This window comes from Neomonachus schauinslandi, chromosome 4 (genome assembly GCF_002201575.2).
Source record: "Neomonachus schauinslandi chromosome 4, ASM220157v2, whole genome shotgun sequence".
Lineage (NCBI taxonomy): Eukaryota > Metazoa > Chordata > Mammalia > Carnivora > Phocidae > Neomonachus > Neomonachus schauinslandi.
The window spans coordinates 84,509,174-84,532,252 of record NC_058406.1 but is presented as its reverse complement, the minus strand read 5'-3'; the positions used below and the strand labels follow the sequence as shown (position 1 = coordinate 84,532,252).

Genomic DNA, 23,079 nt, shown 5'->3' with positions numbered 1-23,079 from the left:
ATTTAGAATAAAAGATCAAATTATATAAAGGCTGTTACATTCGCTCCTTTCACTTGCTTTTCTCATGGAAATTCCTCCATGTTGAGCAAAATTTAATAAACACGGGGATCGCTCGGGGATTCTAAATGCAGATTCTGACTCAGTAGCTCTGGGGTAGGTCCCAAGAGTCTGCATTTCTAACAGGCTCCCAAGTGATGCCAAACTTGTTGCTCTGTAGACAATACTTTGAGTACCAAGGTACAGAAACCTAGCTTACCCTTTAGAACAGTGTATTTGTCCTCCATTCCCCAATTCATTTACTAGCTCTCCAACTATTAGACATTTTCACTTTATTTTTAGGTTTTTGCTACCACAAAAAATTAGAGCAGCCTTTCTTTCCCATTTCTAAATGTTTTATAAGTCACCTATTTCCTACTTCTACATAGCCTGGGGCCCTAGGAACCTAAGAAGTTACCATCAGCTTAATGGGAGTTTACTGCCTACCTACCAAACACTTGATACAGCGCCATTTTCCAGGTCTCTTAAACACTATGTTTGGGGGTGTCCCAGCATTGCCACATGCATCTTGGTCAATTCAGTCTCACCCCTGGGAGAACTTAAGATGCTGAAATAACTGTACTGACATGAATGCATTCTAATTCTGTTGGACACGTCACTACCATCCACAATTGCTAAACATCCCGATCTTGAAGAAATCAGAGTTAGTACTTACAGAAACAACTCATTTTAACATTCAACAGCTTGGGGCATTATAAGCCTACAAACCCCTGGAATGAAATTTCTGTTTTTAAAATTTACTTTTCTGATTTATTAAACTCTTATTTATATTTATTTATCTCTAATGCTAAATGTCAAATTTTATTATTTCCCACCTAGGTTTAATTTTCCTTTGCCGAATTTTTTGATTGTTTATCACAAAGAATTGTTCTCTGAAAACATATCGTGTGGGGCTGCAAATATGGATTTGATATTTGGCAGTTCTTTATGTTAATGTCATTTTTGCTACTTCAGTAGTGATTGCATGCTCCTGTACACAGAAAATAATGTATAGCCAATGTTCTTATTTAACAGGTTCAGAACATGTCCCAGTCTATTGAAGTCTTAAACTTGAGAACTCAGAGAGATTTCCAATATGTTCTAAAAATGGAAACCCAAATGAAAGGGCTGAAAGCCAAGTTTCGGCAGATTGAAGATGATCGGAAGACACTAATGACCAAGCATTTTCAAGTAGGTTTGACTTCTGCAATACTGTCAATCCAAATCAGACACTGAGTGTAATGGACAGACAGCATGGCAATCAGCTAGAAATAACTGTGCATTGGCCCATACGAGCAAGGTTAAAGACTCACTGGGGATGTCAATCATCTCTCCACTGAAACTGACCATTAGCTGGTAGGAATGCATAGCAGACTTGCTATAAAAAGAGCCTAATCCTCCTAGAGCTTGGTGGAGTTTCTGGATATATTTACAGGCAATTCAATATCTAAGACAAGGGGAAATCTCAAGGAAAATTAATAATTAAATTTATCAAAGTTTGTTCTGATGACTTTATGCCCTGCTAATATCAAGAGACATATAGAGAATATTTATTATTAAAAGAGGCAATAATACCATTAATAATAGCATACAAAAATAAAAAGATGGATGTTTCATAATTTGATACCAAGTCTTTTCTTAGACTTTAAGTTGTTTTTGGCTATTATCCAGAAACACTGAAAATGGAGAAATAGTGCTTTTAAGCATGCTATGTGGATGTTTAGTACCTATGTATGACAGTGCCATATTTTTAAAAATCTGACTATGATTATACCACTTGAGCCTCTATTAAAAAGAAATAATCTGCCTCCAAAGCGATAGCGCATAGTTTATAAAACATACTGTGGTTTTATAAGCATAATAGTTTCTTTTTTCCTTCCCTTCTCTAGTGAAAGTCACTGCTGATGATAAGGGAATGGGCCTGAATTTAAGCATCAGAAGTGCTTTTCACACATAATGATGATGGACACAGAGCTAGTCAGGGACATGTGATAGGATCTCCACATAGCACATTTTGATCTGGCAGAAATTTTCATGGTTTTGTAATTTTCTTTAGTGGTGGTCAGGAGCCGAGTAGGTAGGTATAGAAAACAGTTTCGCGGTGAACCAGTTTTAAAGTTTTACCAGAGAGGTACAACAGAAGGAAGAGAGGGTAAGAAAATTGAGGGTATTGACAAGAGATGAGGCTGAAGGGATGAATCATGAAGTTTAAGTTGAAGAGAAAAGGACACAAAGCCAGGAGGTTAAGAAATTAGAACAAATTAACACAAGGCTTAGAAGATACAATAAATGTAAATATTATTGGAAATGAGAGAATGAGTGAACTGGATGAATAGAGAATTTATGGGGGAATGGTAAACTGCGAAAAATATAAGGCTGAGGAGGAAATGAGTTAATGTCAACCAACATTAGAGCATGAACTGTGTGCAAGGCAGAGTTGGGCCCACTGCTGGATATATAATGATCTCTCTTCTATGAAAGACAACTAAAACAAACAGGTAAAATTGATAGTAAATGGAAGCATAAATATTATTTAACAGCACAAAGGGAAGAGTAATGTTATTTAATTTCATTCAGAGAAGATCAGGGGAAGAGTTACAAGATTTGGCAATTTTCAAGAAAGTAGTTTTGGACTAGTCCCCCCAACACACACACACACACACACACACACACACACACACACACAATCACAGAGGACTTGGAGAAAACCAGAACATTTGCCATGTTCAGGGTTAGGATGTAGGCTGTAGAGGAGTAACGTGAGCTGGATGCTGAGACCATCAACAAGATAGGCACTTACAGGGAGAGCATTCCCAGAAAGGAAGGAGGACAGAAGGAGAGATGCTCAGGGTGTCTGGCACAGAGTGAAAATTATTTAAGCTCAGATGGACAATGCAGAACTCTGCGATGCCAAGGGATAGTTTGAGGGTGCCAGGCCTGGCCTGCCTGGGGACACATGATGAAGCATGTCCATCTGTGGGAACTGTTGGGAGAAGATCAGAAGTAAACAAAGAGATACAAAGCTGAGAGAAACTCAAGGAAATGATTTACCTTTTCTAGAAGTTTGCCTAGCAGCAGCCAGGCTACCAGTAAGAAAACTTAATTTTCAGGTAGCACCACATGACCTAATGATTTTGATTTTACTAATTCACATAATCCAAGTAGATACTTCACTTATATGTAAAAATCCAAACAGCAATAATATTTTTCTGAAGAGTTACACATATTCAACACATAGTTCTGACAACTTTAAATATATATTAGCTAATTTAATCCTCTCAACAATATTATAAAGTAGGCACCATATCTATCTCCATCGTTGAGATGAAGAAATTGATGCAATTTGTTCAGCACTAAATACCTAATATACATCAGAACCACAACATCCAGCTCTAGAAGTAAGCCTAATATTACCAGTTCTATACTGCCTCTCCAAGTAGACTATAACTCTCTGAAATTTAATTATAATAATAACATGCTAAATATGTTTGTTGAATTTATGTATTCACTGAGTCTGAGCATGAGTCCAATGGTGACTCGGCACCTAGGTGCTGAGATGCCATATTTGAGACAAAGAACTGGAACATTCCAAAAGTAAGTTTACATCAAACAATACGTTCAAATTGGAAGAAAATCCTACTCTGGTACACCGTTTTCAACTTATCAAAAACGCTAAGTAGGTTCTGTCTTCTGTACTTTGTAGGATGAAAATCTTATTCTAGTTATCACACTTGAGACTATCATTCTTATATGAAAAGATCATGGTTGGGCAAGGTAGTCTAGCTACAACCTTTGCTGTAAGAGCGACATAGTAGAAAGTGAAATTCTAGAAGAAATTAGTAAGTACAGATCTGTGCTATTCTACTTTAACCTTTTAAGTATTTGATATGTATATTGGTCGAACGTTCCACTGCTCTCTGACTAGCATCAAGAGTTTCAAAATTGATTACCAATAATCAAATTATGAATTTTTGAAAAGATCCTAAAATATAATTACTTTTTTTTTTTTTTTAGTTCAGGGAAAAAAAAGTCCCCAAAATTGTGACACTGAATTGCTCTCTTTTCAGTATTCCCATAGTGTAACATAAAACTCTTCATTGTAACTGTTGCTATAATATGCAGCAAATGCTACCAACAGAACTCTTCTTATTAAAATCATAATGAAGCAATTGTGTCTTCCTCTTGGGATGCCATAAGATGCTCAGACTAATAAGTTTATTTCCAAATGAGCCACCAAAATGAGTAGAGCTATGCAATTCCACCTTTTCACTGTGATATTTATGAATCTTTCTCATTATGAAGACTCTGTCCCCTCCCACTCAGCATGGACATATAGACAAAATTGAAGAATTCTGAGCTTACAGAGCAAGTGGAAATTTCCCCACAAGAAACATAAGCCCATAAATCAAGGCAGCAATGGGAGCTCCTGCTATTTTAATGCATTTATAGTAATAACATCTTCCAAATGTAATTTTAAAATGCAATTTTCAGCTCCTTTAATTAGTTAGTATACAGCATGGTTTCTGACAGCACCTTTGGATTATTCTCAAATGATCCTAACAGTGACAGCTCTTTCCACAAATGAGATCATCTGTAAAAAAAAACACACACACACAACTGACTCACACTCATGAAATATTTTCACTGACCACTACCACCAAATTAAAGGAAAAGAAGAAAGGGTGACACACTTAGAAACTGAAAGTGAAACTGCAGGTGAGGCTCAGTTCCGTGATGCTAGAAATAAGAGACACTGTGTTGGGGCGCCTGGGTGGCTCAGTCGTTAAGCATCTGCCTTCGGCTCAGGTCATGATCCCAGGGTCCTGGGATCGAGCCCCGCATCGGGCTCCCTGCTTGGCGGGAAGTCTGCTTCTCCCTCTCTCACTCCCCCTGCTTGTGTTCCTGCTGTTGCTATCTCTCTCTGTCAAATAAATAAATAAAATCTTTAAAAAAAAAAAAAAAAGAGACACTGTGTTGGCAAAATATGCTTCTTGTTCTCCAGATGAAAATCAACTTTGCAGTTTCGAACAACTCTGTACAACTAGTTCCTTTGTTACATAAACTGTGAGCACATTGGTCCCTGAAAGAGTTAAAGGAGTTAATTCACTACATGGGTGAGCAACTCTGCCTTACTTAAAGAGCTCTAAATTATCTATGCTAGAGCAAATGGAGTCAGAGTGTGGGTAATAATTCAAAATGGTAAACAGCAACATGCATTTCTTTGAGCTTTAAGGAGCTTTGCATGATTTATTATGCTTGCTGAACTTACCTTCCTAATGATGTTGTGCTAAGATGGATGTTAAAAAGAATGAGGACTACCTGAGCATAATGGAAGGGATAGAATGGGAGAAAGCCATAGTTGGAACAATTCTAAGTGTTACAGAAAAGCTGTTCCAGGATACAAAATTTCTTGTAAGTATCCCCATAACATAGACAATTAGTCAGTGAGCTATTTCTAGTAATTCACAATTAGAAGATGGACCCTGATTATATTTCCTAAATAATGCATTGTTCACATTATAAAATGCTACCAGAAAGTGAAATAATACATTAACCCTTAATTGCTATCATAAAAAGTTTTTATAATTATGATAAGGATCAATTTGTTTTATAGAAAAGCACAGGGGCACCTGTGTGGCCCAGTCGGTTAAGCATCTGCCTTCGGCTCAGGTAGTGATCCCGGGATCCTGGGATCCAGTACTGCATCAGGCTCCCTGCAGGGAGCCTGCTTCTCCCTCTGCCTCTGCTTCTCAGGAATAAATTAAAAAAATCTTTAAGAAAAAAAAAAAAGAAAAGCACATAACCATTTAAAGAGAGGTTCTTGTATTGAGATAAATGGATTTACTACTAATGATCATGTAGCCACTTACATTCTCACAAAGTACCTAATTTTAACCCAAAATCAAGAAGAATTTTGATATACAAATATTGAATCAATATGCCGTAAACCTGAAACTAATATAATGTTGTATCCTGATTATAAATTAATAAAATTTTTCTTTTAATTTTCAAAAAAAGGAATTTTGAATTTGTTTTAATAATCTCCTTTAGGTATCATATTAAAAAGAACATAGCTGCTTGATCTGTTTCAATGACTCTCAGGAACAATTGGCTGGTTTTCACAGGAGTTGAAAGAGAAGATGGATGAACTCCTGCCCTTGATCCCTGTGCTGGAACAGTACAAAACAGATGCCAAGTTAATCACCCAGTTCAAGGAGGAAATCCGCAATCTGTCTGCCGTCCTCACTGGGATTCAAGAGGAAATCGGTGCCTATGACTATGAGGAACTGCATCAAAGGGTGCTGAACCTGGAAACCAGGCTTCGTGACTGCATGAAAAAGCTGAGTAAGTAGAACAATTTCATTTGTTTAAGTTGTGCTTTTAAGTGGTTTCAATGAAAACTGCATTCTTACATTTTGCAGATAGTCATGAATACCTAATTATAGAGAAACCAAAGCCTGCTTTCTAAGTATTCCTTAACGCCTTAAGCACGCCTGTGTAATCAGTGTTATTTGATTAACAGTTGCCTAATTTTCAGAACACCCTGTTACCATTTGGTGGCTTGAAATAATACAGACAATTCTATTGGCTACACTAATGGCAGTAAGTTACTCCAGACAGATAATATGTGATGGTCAATCATTACTTGGCTAGAAGGGAGGAGAGGCATTTTTAGTAGTGGAGAAAGTCAGAGGCTGGGAAAAAGGTAGTTACCTTGGGACCAAATATGAAGTGATTTATGCAGTGATTAAATCAAATAAAAACAATTCCTCTACTACAGAGAATTGCCATCAGCTAGCTATTCTGATCCACTCAAGAAATAAAAAGGAGGCACCTACTCAAATATATATTCACTACTCTGCAAGGGGTCAAGCATATGACATGGGATATGGACTCTAGATCTTGACTCCTAAAATGTGTGGTTCAACCTGGTCTAAGTTTCCAAACTCTTCCCCTTCACCCATGAGCTAATTATTCAACTGAAATCATCCTGGCATTAGTCTGTAATTTAATGCAAAATAAATATGTGGTCACAAATTGAATTAAAGAGGGGTTGTTAGTCCATTTAGGAACAGTATTTTGGTTGTTGACATGAAGTGACATGCCAGGGAGGTCAAGTCAATAACCATAGAAGAGCGTTCCCTCAACGGAAAGAAAAACTTTTCTGAAATTGAAAATAAACTAAAAAGAGAAATAAAGAATTTGGAAAAGATCATTTCTAGTACAGACAACTTCAGAGAATAAATGTAAACACTTAAAATTTGAATGGCTGATGAATACCTTAAAGACTATTTTACAAATGCAATCCAAATGAAAAAAGAGAGTGAATATACAAAACGTTGCATTTAGTACAGTTCAAAACAATGTGGGGAATCACATTAGAGGCCCCACTGCAGTCAACCCAGGATTTCCTAGAGATTCTGACAAAATTACTCTGAAGGCAATTAACACAAACCCTAAAGCTAAACGCTTGTACAGGCACCCCCAGTTCCTTATTCCTCATCAGTCAAGGCCCACACTTTTTCACCTATAACTCTTCTCCTAACAATCATGACTCCAGTAGATTCTGTGACTCCTAGTCTTGCACTTTTCATCCATTGTCCACATTATGGCCAAAAGGATTTATCTGAACCATAAATCTGAAATTAGTTTGCACTGTTGAAAATCCTAGGATATAGTCCACAGCTTATGAGGCCCTCCATATGTAGCCCACCCTACTTCTCCCATCTTAGGTCCTGCCGCTCTTCCCCTCACATGCTACATCCCAGTCATGTGTGTTCCACACTTTCTTATCACAGGGCAGTGTTGAGATGCCTGTCCCCTCCCCTGAAACGCTCTTTCCTGCTTATCCTTTCTGTGTTAACACATGTTTACTTGCCACATGAGACAAACTCCCATTCATTCTTCAGGTCTCAGGTTAAATGTCACGTCTTGCCAGAATCCTTCATTGCTCTCCCTATGTATATACTGTGTGTCCCAGCTAGGTGCTCCCAAACACTGATATTTCACCAATGACTGGACTTTTCATGCTTCATTATCATTGCATGTGTAATTGGATAGCTATCTTCTAGATTTTGTTCCAATGTCTATGATCCTCCCTTTAAACCTTGTATTCCAAATAAATATTTGCCAAATAAGTTAATTCTATAAGGAGCCATATAGTAACAATTTCTAACTTTCAACACAGTAAAAGCTATTTCAAGTCTTCCTTAAAAAAAAAAAAAAAAAAAACTCTCTTAGCCACCTATTTGAGTCAGGTGGCACAGGATTGACCAAGACTAAGCAAAGGAGGAATTATTTATCTGATATAGCACTTAGATAACCTCCTTATATGCTGTTCTTTTATAATTAATGTTATGAAGTTTATTGCTAATATCCAACAGGTAAATATTACTGACATAAGTGAATTCTGTTATATTTTATTTTTAAATTAAAAAAATGCCTTTAGTTTGATGCACATATTACATAGCCTGCCAGATGATGTGTCCACCAAACCAGATGAGGAGAAAATCTCAGTCCAAGAACTGAGTGCCTTCACTATCTAAATTACTTTGGGGGTTACAAAGAAATATCCAGATGCATTTTTATTAGCTCATAAAATTTTTGGTTACAGATTTTCTGTAAATGACAGTGCATAGGATTGGTCTGTGTAGGACTTTATTTTGGAAGAGGTCTCTTTGTTACAGATGAATCACTCCAGATTCTGAGAATCAATTCATTTGGTCATTCCTACCAGCTCACAATAAACTCAAGCCACAGGCTTTGTACACTAAGACCAGATATCTGCTAAGTACACCTGCACTCTACTAAAGGAAGGATAGGCAATAGAATAGTTCTAGCTAGTAAACACCTTGGACCTTAAAGTGTGCCAGTCAGGTTTTTGAGGGACTGTCATGGGAAATTCTTGGAATTTGCTTAACTTTAGAAATGAATTTCACTTCTAACACATATTCTCTCAGAGTTGACTCAGCAAGAAATAATGTTGCAGTTAGGAAATGAAATTGACACTCCTTTCAGCTCTTTCACAATCCCATTTTGTTTTGTTTTGTTTTTTTCAGTTCACATATAACTCTCCCACACACAGCCTCCTTTAATATTGAAAATGATATCTGGGACAAAGGGGATAAATTTAAGTGGACGTAAATTCATCCTACTCCTTTTTACTGAACCATGGATAATGTTTCCATGATGTCCTCAGGCCTTAGGACTGTGATCCACAATATATATATATTTTAACATCAAAGCCTCTTTTTATTAATTTGTCCTCACGGACAACAAAGTTTGAAAGAATGTAACTGTCAAATTAACTGCATTAACTAGTTAATATTTAATTTTATCTTAACTAACCAAAAACAAAACCTAGCTACCAATGCAAATATCTAACAGCAATAAAATAGTATTCAACTTTCTTATTTAATGAGATGTCTGCAATTTGAATTAATTGATATGACCTTACACAAGAGATTAGAACTAATTCTCACATGTTATAAACTCTTTCCTAGGTTATTAGTAGTCCTGAGATCCCTATTTACTTAGTAGAGAGGCGGTGCCGCAATGACTCTAACTCATTTATGCTTTTTGTCCCAAGAACTGAGTACTTTTCTCCATCAGAACAGATCTACAGAACAATCAGAACTACTTACTGAGAGTCTCCTAAGCAGAAAAAATATTTATCAAATGGATCACAACCATTAATTACAATGTAAAGAACATATCCAGGTAGAGACAGACTGCCTTAATGCCATGAGTATGAAGTTACATGGTCCCTGAAAAAATAAATAACACAATCTTCATATTGTCCTTTTAAAAATTACTCCAGTTTGAAAGGAAGTATCTGAAACGTATATTTGCAGAAGAAAACACAAACACATAATTGAGAGTGGTGCCTTAAGTTAATAGTCTCATACCACTTTGTATTTCTATTTCCTGGGACTTTAAATAAAGATTGGATGAAATTATCTCTGAGAACTCTTTTAACTCCAGGCCTCCTATCAACTGCCCAATTATCAAAATATCAGAACACATGGACTCAGAAAACAGATGTTATCAACATCAGGATCATTAACAGGAGATGTACAGGAAAAAAACATGAGAGGTTCAATGTTCCAAAGCATCTAAAATCCAGTTGCTCTGCTGTCTGGATCTATAGTGGGACATTGGATAATCATGGTATCCTCAGTATAGTAACAGGAGCAAGAAGGTTCATCCATCAATGGCATCTTCACTCTTTACAAAAGCCTCTCAATGCACACAACCAATTAGCAGAAGGCAGAAATGGATTGGGGCAAGAGAATAAAATTGCAACAATGATGAATGCATTCCCACTCACCTTTTCAGTGAATTTGCTTTTAGGGAAAATGTCACACTATACATCACATAAATTTTAAGATACTAAAAAACAAACTAACCTCATTGCCTGCAAGGTCTAAGTTACTCCCAAATAGTAAACAAGGCGCTAAAGGAATCACAAGTCATTGAGAGCACTAGGGCGCCATTCAGCTTATTTCTACTAGAGAATTAAGGTTTTAGAGAAAATAGAAATTAAGGGGGAGAAAATCTTCAACAGTAATGCACCCTAGTGGGCCTGAATGAGGTACAGTAATGCTCTTTCCTAACTGCTTAATTTTCTCCTGTGAGAGACAGAATAAAGTCTCGTGTGCTTAATTAAATATCCCATTCCTAGACATGCAAAATATAATTATATGCATGTGAGAATTTGCTGAAAAAAGCACAGTTAAAGCTCTCACACACCCTGAGAGCATCAATAGATGTTTAATGTAGATAATAATCAGTCTTTCCAGTCCTCTGCACACACACACCCCCACTCCTTCAAGTTAATTCTACTTTAGGGCAATGGTGTGGTGCCATCTAGTGAACCACAGGATGCATCTTTCTATTAACAGTTTTGAGGTTTCATGTTCAATAGAGAGAAGTAGCAGGAGCACTCAAAACTTTAGGTCAGGGCGCCTGGGTGGCTCAGTCGGTTAAGCATCTGCCTTTGACTCAGGTCATAATCCCAGGGCCCTGGGATGGAGCCCCGTATATATCTATATATCGTATATCTATCAGGCTCCCTGCTCAGCGGGGAGCCCCCTTCTCCCTCTGCCTCTGCTTCTCCCCCTGCTTCTGCGCTTTCTCTCTCCGTCAAATATATAAATAAAATCTTAAAAAAAAAAAAAAACTTTAGGTCACAGGTATGAAATTTGGGTTACTGGCATGTTTATGCCAAATTAGATTTTAAAAGGGAAAGCAAATTGTCTATGTGGTAATAGTCTTATTTGCTCATTCCACAAATATTTATTGACTCTCCAGAATGTACCGGCACTCTGGTAAGTACTGGGTGCTACAAAGATGAGTAGTAGCACCCTGTCTCCCTCTACTGTTAAGAAGTTGCAATACGCACAAAAGGAGACCACAACATCAGTACAGACAGCCTACTGTTTGACAAGCACTTGGCCAGCTATTGTACCTGTGTTAGTTCTAGCCACCGCAAGAACTCTGGGTTAGGCACTCTTATGGGCAATTCATGCTCAGACAGTTTAAATTAATTTACCAAAGGTACGTGATGGAGGCAGCATCTTTAAACCCAAGTTCCTTCTGAATTCAAAGGCAGATTTCATCCCCAGATTTCTTTCTTTGTTGCTGTAGAAAGAAAGGAGGTAGAGAGACATTTTTATCCTTTCCTAAGCCTCATTCACGTGCACTCACATCATTCCTCTACTCCAACCAATCTCTTAAAACCACCTCTCTCCTGCTTCCTCACTTCCACCACCCTAACCCAGACCGTCATTCATCATCCCTCATTTGGGTTACTGCAGGGGGCCTCCTACCCACTCCCCTTTACCTGAAGTCATTCCCTCTCCACCACATGAGGTGTTTAGAGTAGTCTTTTCCAAATGCAAATCTAATCATATTACACCCATGTTTAAATGATTTTCTTTTAAAATTAAATCCAAATAGCTTTTCATGGTCTGTCGTGATGACATGGATTCTGCCTAATTCTCCAGCCCTTTTTTCACAAGTTCTCATCATGTACTCACTATAAGCTTTAGCCATTCTAATCTTTCAGTTCCTCAGTCATGCATGCTTTCTTGGCTGGACACGGACCTTCTTCTACCCTGTCATAGAAGATTCTTCCACCTGACCTATCCAAATTCTAATGATTTTGCATTTTACACACCAGACACCAAGTTTCCTATGGAGCCTTCTCTGATTGCTCCTGTATGTGGTTGGCTACCCCGGCACAGTCTCCCAGAGTCCCCCATCCCACTCCCCATGAAACTTGGCACACCTTTTTTTATATTTTTTTAATCTTTACCCCCTTAAAGACAAGTTTCCCCTCCTCTGAGAGATCAGGGGCCATCTATGTCTTATTCCAGTTGAATTCTTTTAGACCATCATAAAACACCTGAAACATAGTAGGTAAAAATTAGTGTCAACAGAGGGTTTGAGAGCAAATATTTTTTTAAAAAATTTATTTTATTTATTTGAGGGGGGGGAGGGGCAGAGGGAGAGGGAAAGAGAGTCTTAAGCAGACTCTGCACTGAGCAAGGAGCCTGACGCGGGGCTCGATCTCATGACCCTGAGATCATACCTGAGCCAAAACCAAGAGTCGGTCGCTTAACTGACTGCACCACCCAGGTGCCCCGAGAGCAAATATTTTTAAAATAAAAAACTTTATGTTGCACTCAAGAAATAAATCAGTATATGTCATATATAAAACATCTGTATCTTTTACAAAGCCAAAGTTCTTTTGGGAAAAAAAAGACAACAAAAGCACAGCCTTCTTTAACCTTTGTTTCTGTTGCCATCTGTCCTTTCTTCAATGGCAATGCAACATTTCATTACAAAACACATGATATTTGGTTCTACCTAGCACTTAAAACAAGAGACACTGAAAATCTCAGTGAAAGCGGGAATTAATAGAAAAGTCAAACTGTGTGCCTGGAGTGAAGTGGAGTGAGATTTAACTTGGAAATTTAGTAGGGGAAATTTACAAGAATAATCCCAAAAATTAAATTGAGAAGATCTTCAAATGAGTTATTTAGCAAGGACAGTCCTACTTTCCCTAAAATTCTAGATTGTAATACAGAATGCAATTGCTCCAGTATCCAAGTACTTGGTGATGACTCATTCTTCCAGAATCCTGGAACCTTCATTATTTTAGCACACTTTTGGGTAATTGGTATATCTTACCATAAATTGATTTATTATTTATCTTTCTTTTTATGTCCTACATTTTCCTAGATTACAACTAAATGGTAAGACTTCCAAGGATATAAAAATTGTGCTTTCAGAAGCAAGCATGAATTGCCAAATTATTTGGGATTTCATAATACAATTTTGCTCCTTTCGATCTGGATGTTAACTAGGCTTCTTCTGAAACATATGCTCATAATATAAGCTCTATCCCAGAAAAAGTTGAGATAATTTTAAGAATAGTTGCATAAATCAAGAGAAATAAAATGGTCACTTTCCTCAACTACCTATTCATTGTATTTTTGAATATACAGAACTATACACATGCAATACATTATAAAATGCTAGTTACAATAAATTAATAAATTTAAAACTTAATTTTGGAAAGACACAGGTATTTAGAAACATATTATGCTTGGCCTTATTTACCAGACACCCACTAAAAACTCATTCTAGTGCCCTATCCAATAATCAGTTAGGTCCATCATTTTCACCACCTTTGTCTCAGTAGTGGAAGTGCCAAGATTAAATATACAAATAAAATTTTAAGTAATCTACATAGATTTTACTATACGAGAATTCACTATGTATGGCAGAGACAAACTTATTTTCAGTAGCTTTAATAGACTTTAAAGATCAAATCATATCTACTTCTTGCTACATGAGTTCTCCAATGGCCTTAAGTAAAAAGAAATAACATTCTGTCATAAAGATATTCACAACTCCATTTAATTTACTTATATGGGCATGGCTTTAGGATTTAAATCCAGAAGCTGTTAGTCCAGGATATTACAAGATACAATTATATATTGAAGAAATAAACAAAAGACAGGTGGTTTTTTGCTTCATTGATCCAAACAACAGATCTGCTGAATCCCAAATGATATATTTTCCTGAGCTACTGATTGATAAATATGGATTGCAACTAATCATAAGAAGTTTAATGTCTAAAAGTCATCAGAAAATAAAATAGTTTCCTAAACTATCTATTCAGTATATTTTCTGTATACAATCATACATATGCAATATATTATAAAATGCTAATATTTTCATGTGTCTCACTGTAGACAGAGGCGCATAGCAGAAGAAAATCATTGAAGCAAGACTCTTAACTTCCTTCTTTGCCATCCTCTTTTGCAAGAACATTTGTCTTCTAGGCATTTGGGGAAATTATACTTTCTGTCTGGCTTTGTCCTCACAGAAAGTGAGAGTGAAGTAAGAAAGATAATGATTTATTTGAACAAAAACTAGCTTTGGGGAGCCAAGAAACAGAAATGACTTCTATTGTTTATTTTACTTTATTTCTACAATTTCTGCATTCCTTCAGAATCTGAAAATACCTGTGTTCACTTAACACTAATATCCATAAAATTATAACTAAAAAAGCAGCCAGTTGTTTATAAATTCCTGCATCTTTATTTTACCAATTTCATTTACCAAGATGAATTTTAGCTCAGAATCAAATAAGTATTTAGAAGATAAACTTCAACTGGGAAGAAAGCAACATTGACAGCCTTGTTTTTTTGCTTCCCAAGAATATGAGCAGATGATGATGATGATGATGACCATGATCACCCTGTGTTTTACCACAACCACAAACACCACCTTCTTCCCAGCAACATATAAAAGTTTGTTGATCCCCTATCCACTCAATGTTTCCTTAATTAGAATAAGAAAATGACAAGCTTCAGAACTTCCATCTTTGAGATGAGGAAACTCCATCCCAGAGAGTAAGTGCATTATCCAATTTTACATGATAATTTAATGCTGCAGCTTAGATTAGGAACCAGATCTCCTAACACCCACCTCAGCATTCTAACCTGGATGGAATATACCATACAAACATTTCCTTGAAAATTTCTGGGAATTTGTGGGAATAAAAATAAAGTATATTCCCCCATTTCCCCAAAACAGTATAAACAGATACCTAGAGACATAGTTACTCATGGTTCCTAAATAGATTCCCATCTACTGCTGGAGTTCATTTATTTAATTATTCTCTTTTCCATCTCCCCTCTCTACTAGGTTATCCCTAAAGGCAAACAAACTTTTCTTAATAACGTCAGCACAATAATAAAAAGTTCCCATGACCCTTGCTTTTTCTCCTTTGAAAGAATCTTCTATAGCTGCTGCTTTAATTTACAGTCTTCAAAACCAACTGTGATCCAGCTTCTGTTCTTAACACTGTCTTCATTTGATTCTTGTGATCACCAGTGACTCTTGCTGGTCACTTCCATGATCATTTCTGGGAGCTTATTAGATATCTCAGTGGTATTCCCCACAAGCCAGTACTTCATCCTTCTTAAAAGGCTGTGTTTTTGTTTTGTTTTGTTTTTCTTAACACTACACTATTTTTAGGTCCCATATGTAGCTTCTTTTGAGCTCTTTTGCTGGGTCACAACGCCCCACAGCTCTGTTCTAAATGATTTTCTCTTTTCTGTGTATGTCCTCTCTCTAAGGCAATTTTAGCCTGTGGCTTTCCCTAGACTGTTAAAACTGTGTCTCAAAAGGGTGTCAATGCTCCCTAGATTTTTATACTATCTTCTTTACACCTCCACTGGCATGCATACCAGTCATGAACAACTTAAAATAATCTGTACTGAATTCTTGATCTTTTCTCCCAAACCCATCCCTTCTTCAGTCACTTCCTGTGAGTAAATGGCAATACAATCTTCCCAGCTGAACAAGCCAAAATTTGTATTATCATGGACTATTTTTTTAATTTAAGGTTTTCTTCAATTCCTCTTTTTACTTTCCATCCTAACATCTATTGTGAAGCCAGTCCTGTCAACTTTATCCCAAAAAACATAACCCAAACCATCTACTATTTTCCATCCCCATCACCACTTCCATCATCTCTCACCTGGACCAATGTGATAATCTCTTAACTGGTCTTTCTGCCTTTACTGTATACCCTCTGTAATTAATTTCCATATGCTACCTAAAGTGACCTTTTTAAAATGTAGTGCTCACATTCTGTCACTCCCCCATCTTCTTAAAATTCTCTGATAGCTTTCCATCATACCTAGAATAAAATCCAAGTACTCTGACTTTACATAGCTTCCTCTTCTGGACCATCTCTCTAACCTCCTCTACTTTTCCAAGTGTGCTCTAGACACACTGGCCTTCCTTTTTTTCTCTAAATTTCTGTGTCTCTTAACTCACCAAGCATATCCAGATATAGGACCTTTGTAAGAACAGTGAGACTAGCTAATATTTATTAAGTTATATATATATTTCTTAATCTTCCCAATAACCCTGTGAAATAGATATTATTACTGTTGTTATCCATGAGACACTGGAAGGTTAAAAACTGTTCAAGATCCCCAGAGAGTAAATAATAGAATCAGTATTCATATCCAGACAGTAAGGAAACCCCCCCCCCCAATTTAAGATACTGCCATCTAGCTGATCCACTGCCTGAATGTCCGTCCCTTCAACTTATGGTTCCATGGCTAACTTCTTGTCAATTAGATCTCAGATTAAATATTACCCTTTCTGAGAGGTCCTCCCTGCTCACCGAATCTAAAGCAGACCCCCCAAGTCACTATCAAATTATCCTACTTAAATATCTGCATTAAAATTTTTCCTACCTGATATATTTCCTTGTTTGCTTCTTTCTTTTATTCCCTTTCTTCAAAATGGAAGCTTCACCAGAAAAAGAGGTGTCATGTTTTGCTTACCATTGTAATTCTAGTATATGGAACAGTGCTTGATGCTCATTAAATCTTAGCTTGATGAATTAATGAGTAATGAAATGAATAAATGAGTCAATGAATAAATGACTCATTTAAGATGTTATTATTTTAAAATTGTTGATACTTTGAGCCATTATAATTTTTCACTTCAGGTGCACTTTATAGATTAATGCTATAAATTTTGGTTTACTCAGAGAATGTCACTGTGGGGTGGAAAGTTATGGTGGATCAAGATCAAACCCAGGGTGGTGCCAAGAAGACAAAGACTGGCACTACACAATGGGCAGATGGGAGATAGCTAATGGGTGACAGACATGGAGGAAAATGATGGAGCGGAATCACATAGAAGAATCAAAGAATGCAAAACACAAAGTTCATAAATGTTCACAGGAATCTCTCTGGCCAGAGACTACATATAAAATATCTTTATTTGGAACTGAGCTCCCATAGTTTCACATGCATCTTTTTAAAATTTTTTTAGAGAGAGAGAGCTAGCGAGAATGAGCGGTTTGGCGGGGGTGGGGGGGGAGAGGCAGGGGAGTGAGAGAGAATCTCAAGCAGACTCCATGTCCAGTGCAGAACGTGACACAGGGCTCAATCTGACAACCCTGAGATCATGACCTGAGCCTAAATCAAGAGTTGGACGCTCAACTAACTGAGCTACCCAGGCACCCCACATGCTTATTTTAAAACTGGTTTACATCTAACTTAAAAATCCATTCACAAAACAAAAACAAAAACATTCACTGAAATCTCACAGAGTTAAAGTTTGCAAAATTATATTGACTTGCTAGATTATAGAGATAGGTTTCCTTCACACACTCAGGACAACTACCATTAAGACACATATGCAAGACAAAATCAGTGAGACCTAATAAGAAATACAATTGCTAAATATGTCCTTTCTTGGCCCTCATGTTAATTTTTTCTTTTAAGATTTTATTTATTTATTTATTTGAGAGAGAGAGCAGGAGCAGGGAAGGAGGTGAGGGAAAGGCAGAGAGAGAGGGAGAAGCAGACTCCCCGCTGAGCAGGAAGCCTGAAGGAGGGCTTTATACCAGGACCCCAGGATCATGACCTGAGCTGAAGGCAGACGCTTAACTGACTGAGTCACCTAGGCACTCCCTCACATTCATTTTTTATAGAAAATTAAACGAGAAACTAGCTGAACTTGCTTGTTTCTTTCTGTTTGACAATTTAAGTATGTTTTGTAGAAGAATAAAGGTAAATGTGGTTTAAAATTAGATAAATTTCAAGTTACCTAAGTAGGCTGTCTTAATGGAGGAGGTGCTTATATTTTTTTTATTTTTTTTATTATTATGTTATGTTAATCACCATACATTGCATCATTAGTTTTTGATGTAGTGTTCCATGATTCACTGTTTGCGTATAACACCCAGTGCTCCATGCAGTACGTGCCCTCTATAATACCCATCACCAGGCTAACCCATCCCCCCCACCCCCTCCCCTCTAGAACCCTCAGTTTGTTTTTCAGAGTCCATAGTCTCTCATGGTACTTATATATTTTAGTACTCAGGGCTGACTTTCTATAATTTTTATTTAATATCAAGAGATATTCAGTGCACTCAATGCTACATCCTTTTTCTCTATATATAGTTTTGGTCTGAAATCACTTCTTCATTTAACTTCCCTTCTCAATTGATTCAAAAAGGAAAAAGAAGAAGAAAATAAGATATGGAAAGGATAAGCGATGGTATTTTGAGAAGCTACAACACATGGACCTATTTTGTCTCTCTGTTCCCCTTATATTCCCAGCACCAAGCACAATATTGGCACATAAGTTCTCAGTAAATGGTTGTTAAATGAATAAATTAAGTATTTTACATTTAAATACTAAGAACTGGTTAGAGGGTATTTCAAAGAAAATGTCCATTGCTACAAGAAGAAAGCAAAGTCATTTTTAGTTTAGATGTCAGAAGCTTTTAAGTACTGGTGTAAATTCTATCTTAATTCCTGGTCTAGGTGATCTAAGCTCAGCAGTATCCCTTTGCCATATGGATAAAAAGGTGGGTTATATCCAAACACCACAGAAGCCAAGACACCTCAAGCGACTGATGTGCTGTCAGTTTTTGGAAATGTTGATTATATGAGATTCAAGGCACAATTCCTAGTCCTAAATATAGTTCTTGTACAGGTTTTAACTAATCCATCCACTCAATTCATATTAAAGTTATGTTACATAAACTGAGTCCAGAAACTCATTCACACCCATAAAATGAATCAACACATGAAATATGCACTTATCTGAGGCAAATATGGGCTTTGTGTCTTCTTGCTTTGTCCAAACTATGCTTCAGTCTTGAGGCAATAGAGGCTACCTATGTTAGAGGATCTGACTTTGCTGATAAAGAAGGTTAAAAATCTCATTTTGAGTTTTAATTGTAGAGTCTGGCCGTCTAAAGTGTTAACTCCATAACTACAAAATCTCCATTCACTTTCAGTACCAAAACAACTTGAGGTCACTATAATTTCTTCCTGTGTTTCCATTTCATCATTTCCTCTGAATATAAAGTGTTATGGAAATGAACATTCCATTGTGCTTATGTTTCATATTGAGACATTATATTGATCTATATCCAGAACTAGTTTTAACTGGCTTCTGAGATTCCAGGTATCTTTTTTCCAAAAGCTCATTCATCTTTAAAAGACATGTTCACTCTTTCCTTTTGTGGCCACCATTGAAGTGCCAGGGGCCAAAATGAAATTCAGTCCCTTTGTGATTTCTGACTAGAGCAAGAACCATAAAAGGCATTTTCATGCACCTTTTCACACCTACAGGAAAAGTATGTCTTCTTCTCTTTCCAAAAGCTCAGACAGAAGTACAATGTTCAGTGCAAGCCCATACAAAAAGATGATAAAGCACAGGTTGGGTGAGGACACTACAAAGGTCAGCAAATTTGCAAAGTAGCCCAGGTTTACAGGACAAAAGATGTCACCGACATTGAATGAGTACAGTGGGAGAAGGCAAATGGCACAACTACCCATGTGGGCATCCACCCTAGCAAGATGGTTATCAGTAAACTAAAACTGGATAAGGACCACCAAAAAATCCTTGAACATAAAGCCAAATCTCGCCAAGTAAAAAAAGAAGAGGGCAAATATAAGGAAGAAACAATTGAGAAGATGCAGGAATAAAGTAATGTTATATAAAACTTTCAATAAAAACTGTTAAAAAATAAAAATAAGGTATTTTTCAAGAAATTTTAGGCTAATTTTTCAAGGACTAGATTGAAATTATGTTCTTTAAACTTCCATCACTGTCTTACAGTTGACATGGCAATCTCTTTCTCTTTAATTATTTCAACCTTAAAACAATTAGAATCCTTACTATGAATTACATTTATCGGTTATTTCATAGAGATGTTAAGAACAGCTAATAGGTGCTGTTGGATGCAGACCCACTATGCAAAGTGGGTCATATTTTTCCTAGGTCATAGTCACTATTTTGAAATAAATGCACAGCATTTCTACTTGAATCACATGCATAATATCTCTTAGTATAGCTCCTACACATGTACAAACAAATGTAATCACCTATTAGCTGTTCTTAACATCTCTATGAAATAACCGATAAATGTAATTCATAGTAAGGATTCTAATTGTTTTAAGGTTGAAATAATTAAAGAGAAAGAGATTGCCATGTCAACTCTAAGACAGTGATGGAAGTTTAAAGAACAGAATTTCAATCTAGTCCTTACAGGACTGAAGCCAAATTAAAATTCAGAATACTCCCAGCTTTCATTTCTGGAGACTATTTCAATCTTTAATTTCCACCTACTTCCTAGACCTGCAAGGAAGCACAGCATTTAAAAACGTGGAAATTATTTTTCAATAGGCAATTCACAAATGTGATTTTTGCTTTTTAAATTTAATGGCTAAGATTAAATTTTTGCAACTATTTTAGCTTTTAAAATTATAATTTAGGGACGCCTGAGTGGCTCAGTCGGTTAAGCATCTGCCTTCGGTTCAGGTCATGATCCCAGGGTCCTGGCACTGAGTCCCACATTGGGCTCCTTGCTCAGTGGCGAACCTGCTTCTCCCTCTGCCTGCCGCTCCCCCTGCTTGTGCGCTCTCTCTCTTGCTCTCTCTCTCTGACAAATAAGTAATCCTTAAAAAAATAAAATAAAATTATAATTTAAATATTGTATGCACATGACTAGAAAATTATATGCTTAGAATAAAAAGGACTTAGAATAAAAAGGAACTCTTCTCCAGAGGCAACCACATTTAAGTTCAATGTTGGGGCTTCAGGTGGTTAAATGTGTATCTCTAAAAATATGCTTATTTTTCCACTTTTTGGGGGGGGTATCAATTTTGGACATTGTTTACTGACTTTCTGCTCAGCAAAATGCAGACTTAAGTCACTTAGCCAAAGGCACTTCCTTGTCTCCTCATAATACAGCTCAACCCTTATCAACTTTGTAATTTCACACCTCAGATTTAAGTTTTTATTATTTTTTTCATCAACTACAGGAAAGCTCTCTTAACACCCTATTTTTAAATATGATGTCAGTTACACCTCCATCTTTCTTTCTTCTCTTCTCCTAATTTTTAATTCTTTCATAGTGTGGATTTTACCTATTCTTCTATGTTATCATGGTTGGAAACATTTTGTTGTTTCCATAATCACAGAGTAGATTAAATATCTGTTAAGTATTCTCTAATTAGTTTATGGGCTGCTTCTCCAAGTTAAACATAAATGTTTTCATGATTATGACAATGCTCATGTTGTTCTTCAGGAGCTAAGTGCTGGACCCTGATGTATTCCTTTTCTCTGAGTCCAACTTCATATCATCTGTGACATTCAAAAGGGAAAATTTCTAGAGTTAAGTTGAAATGAATTTTCCTCTTATGTTTGTACTTCAATAATTGACTTTGCCATACCCAGTTTTTCTTAGCGGATCTCATATAGTATTTCCATAGATCAATTCCTCTTATTTCTGAGACCTCCCTCCTGCACATGTCTGTCCATTCTGGACTAACTGCTCTCAAGGTCTACTGTGCAGTTGTCATTCTGGGACAAGAAGTTACTGTTTTCCTGACTTCATGTCTTCCCCTGTCTTGGTTTACTGTTTATTTTGCTACAATATATGCTCAGGTAACTTCTTAAGAAAAAGTACATTGTAGGTAAACTTTGGAAAGTTTACATGTGAGACAATATTCCTAGTATAGCTTCCTCTGATTTTTTCCCCTAAATATAAAGGCACTGATTATTGTCTTCCAGAATCCAGTATTGATAAGCCCAATGCCAGTCTAATTCTTACCTGTTTGCATGTGACCAACTCACATTCTTTCTCTGAAAAGTTCCATTTTCTTCCCTTTATTATTAATCTTCTAAAACGTCACAGTAATTTTCTAAGACTAAATCTTTTTTCATTCATTATGGCATGCCCTTTTAGTATGAACACAGGCTTCCCCCATTATATGAGAGTAGAGCATTCTTATGAAAACTTTCAGAAGCCAAAATGGCGCAAATTAAAAGAAGCAGTAACCATTACTTTATATAGAAAATTTCTTGAGCATTTCCAGACCCAAAAAATAACCTCTTTCAGGCTTTTCTGATACCTTAGGACACATCTAGCTAACAGATGCACAAAATAAATCCAGATAAAGTACTGGTGCTCATAGTCAGAGTTCAAAGCTACAGCTGCTTGATGCTGAGATTCTGAGTATAGTTCCAGGAAAGGAGCTTGGTGGCACCACTCTCACTGCTCAGGGTAACACAGACTTTTGAAGGGTAGAGGATACCTGTATTTAGGTTTTGTAACTGGGGAAAGAATCCTGCAGAATTTCTTTGATAATTTACTCTTTTCCTCTCCTTTTGTGGTTGATCCTACATGCATCTGTATTTCTTCTATATTCATGTCTATCTTTTTGTTTTAATTTTTGGGATAGCTCCTTATCTTCCAACCTATTTTTAAAAATGTAATCATATTTTTAACTTCTAGTAGCTCTTTTGTGTTTTCCTTTTACAGTGAACGGTCTACAGTATACAAAACTCTCTAAAGATCTTAGTACCTTAGTATCTCTTCTGCTCTGTATTCTCTCTCTTCTTATGGGGTCTGTTTTCTCTGCACTTTTACCTTAGTCATTCTCATTGTAAGCTTTTTTTTTTTTTTTTTAA

The 23,079-nt window shown here is 36.6% G+C and overlaps 1 protein-coding gene and 1 pseudogene across 2 annotated transcripts in view; both read left to right on the top strand.

The window, feature by feature from the left end:
- OLFM3 (olfactomedin 3) overlaps nt 1-23,079 on the top strand; it is a 42,472-nt gene that overhangs the window by 14,825 nt on the left and 4,568 nt on the right. For both annotated transcript variants that reach the window (XM_021690121.1, XM_021690120.1), the window contains 2 exons: nt 1,072-1,227; nt 6,162-6,381. In XM_021690121.1, the coding sequence (XP_021545796.1) occupies nt 1,072-1,227; nt 6,162-6,381 (376 nt within the window). The remainder of the gene's footprint in view (nt 1-1,071; nt 1,228-6,161; nt 6,382-23,079) is intronic.
- LOC110580425 lies at nt 19,654-20,090 on the top strand (annotated as a pseudogene).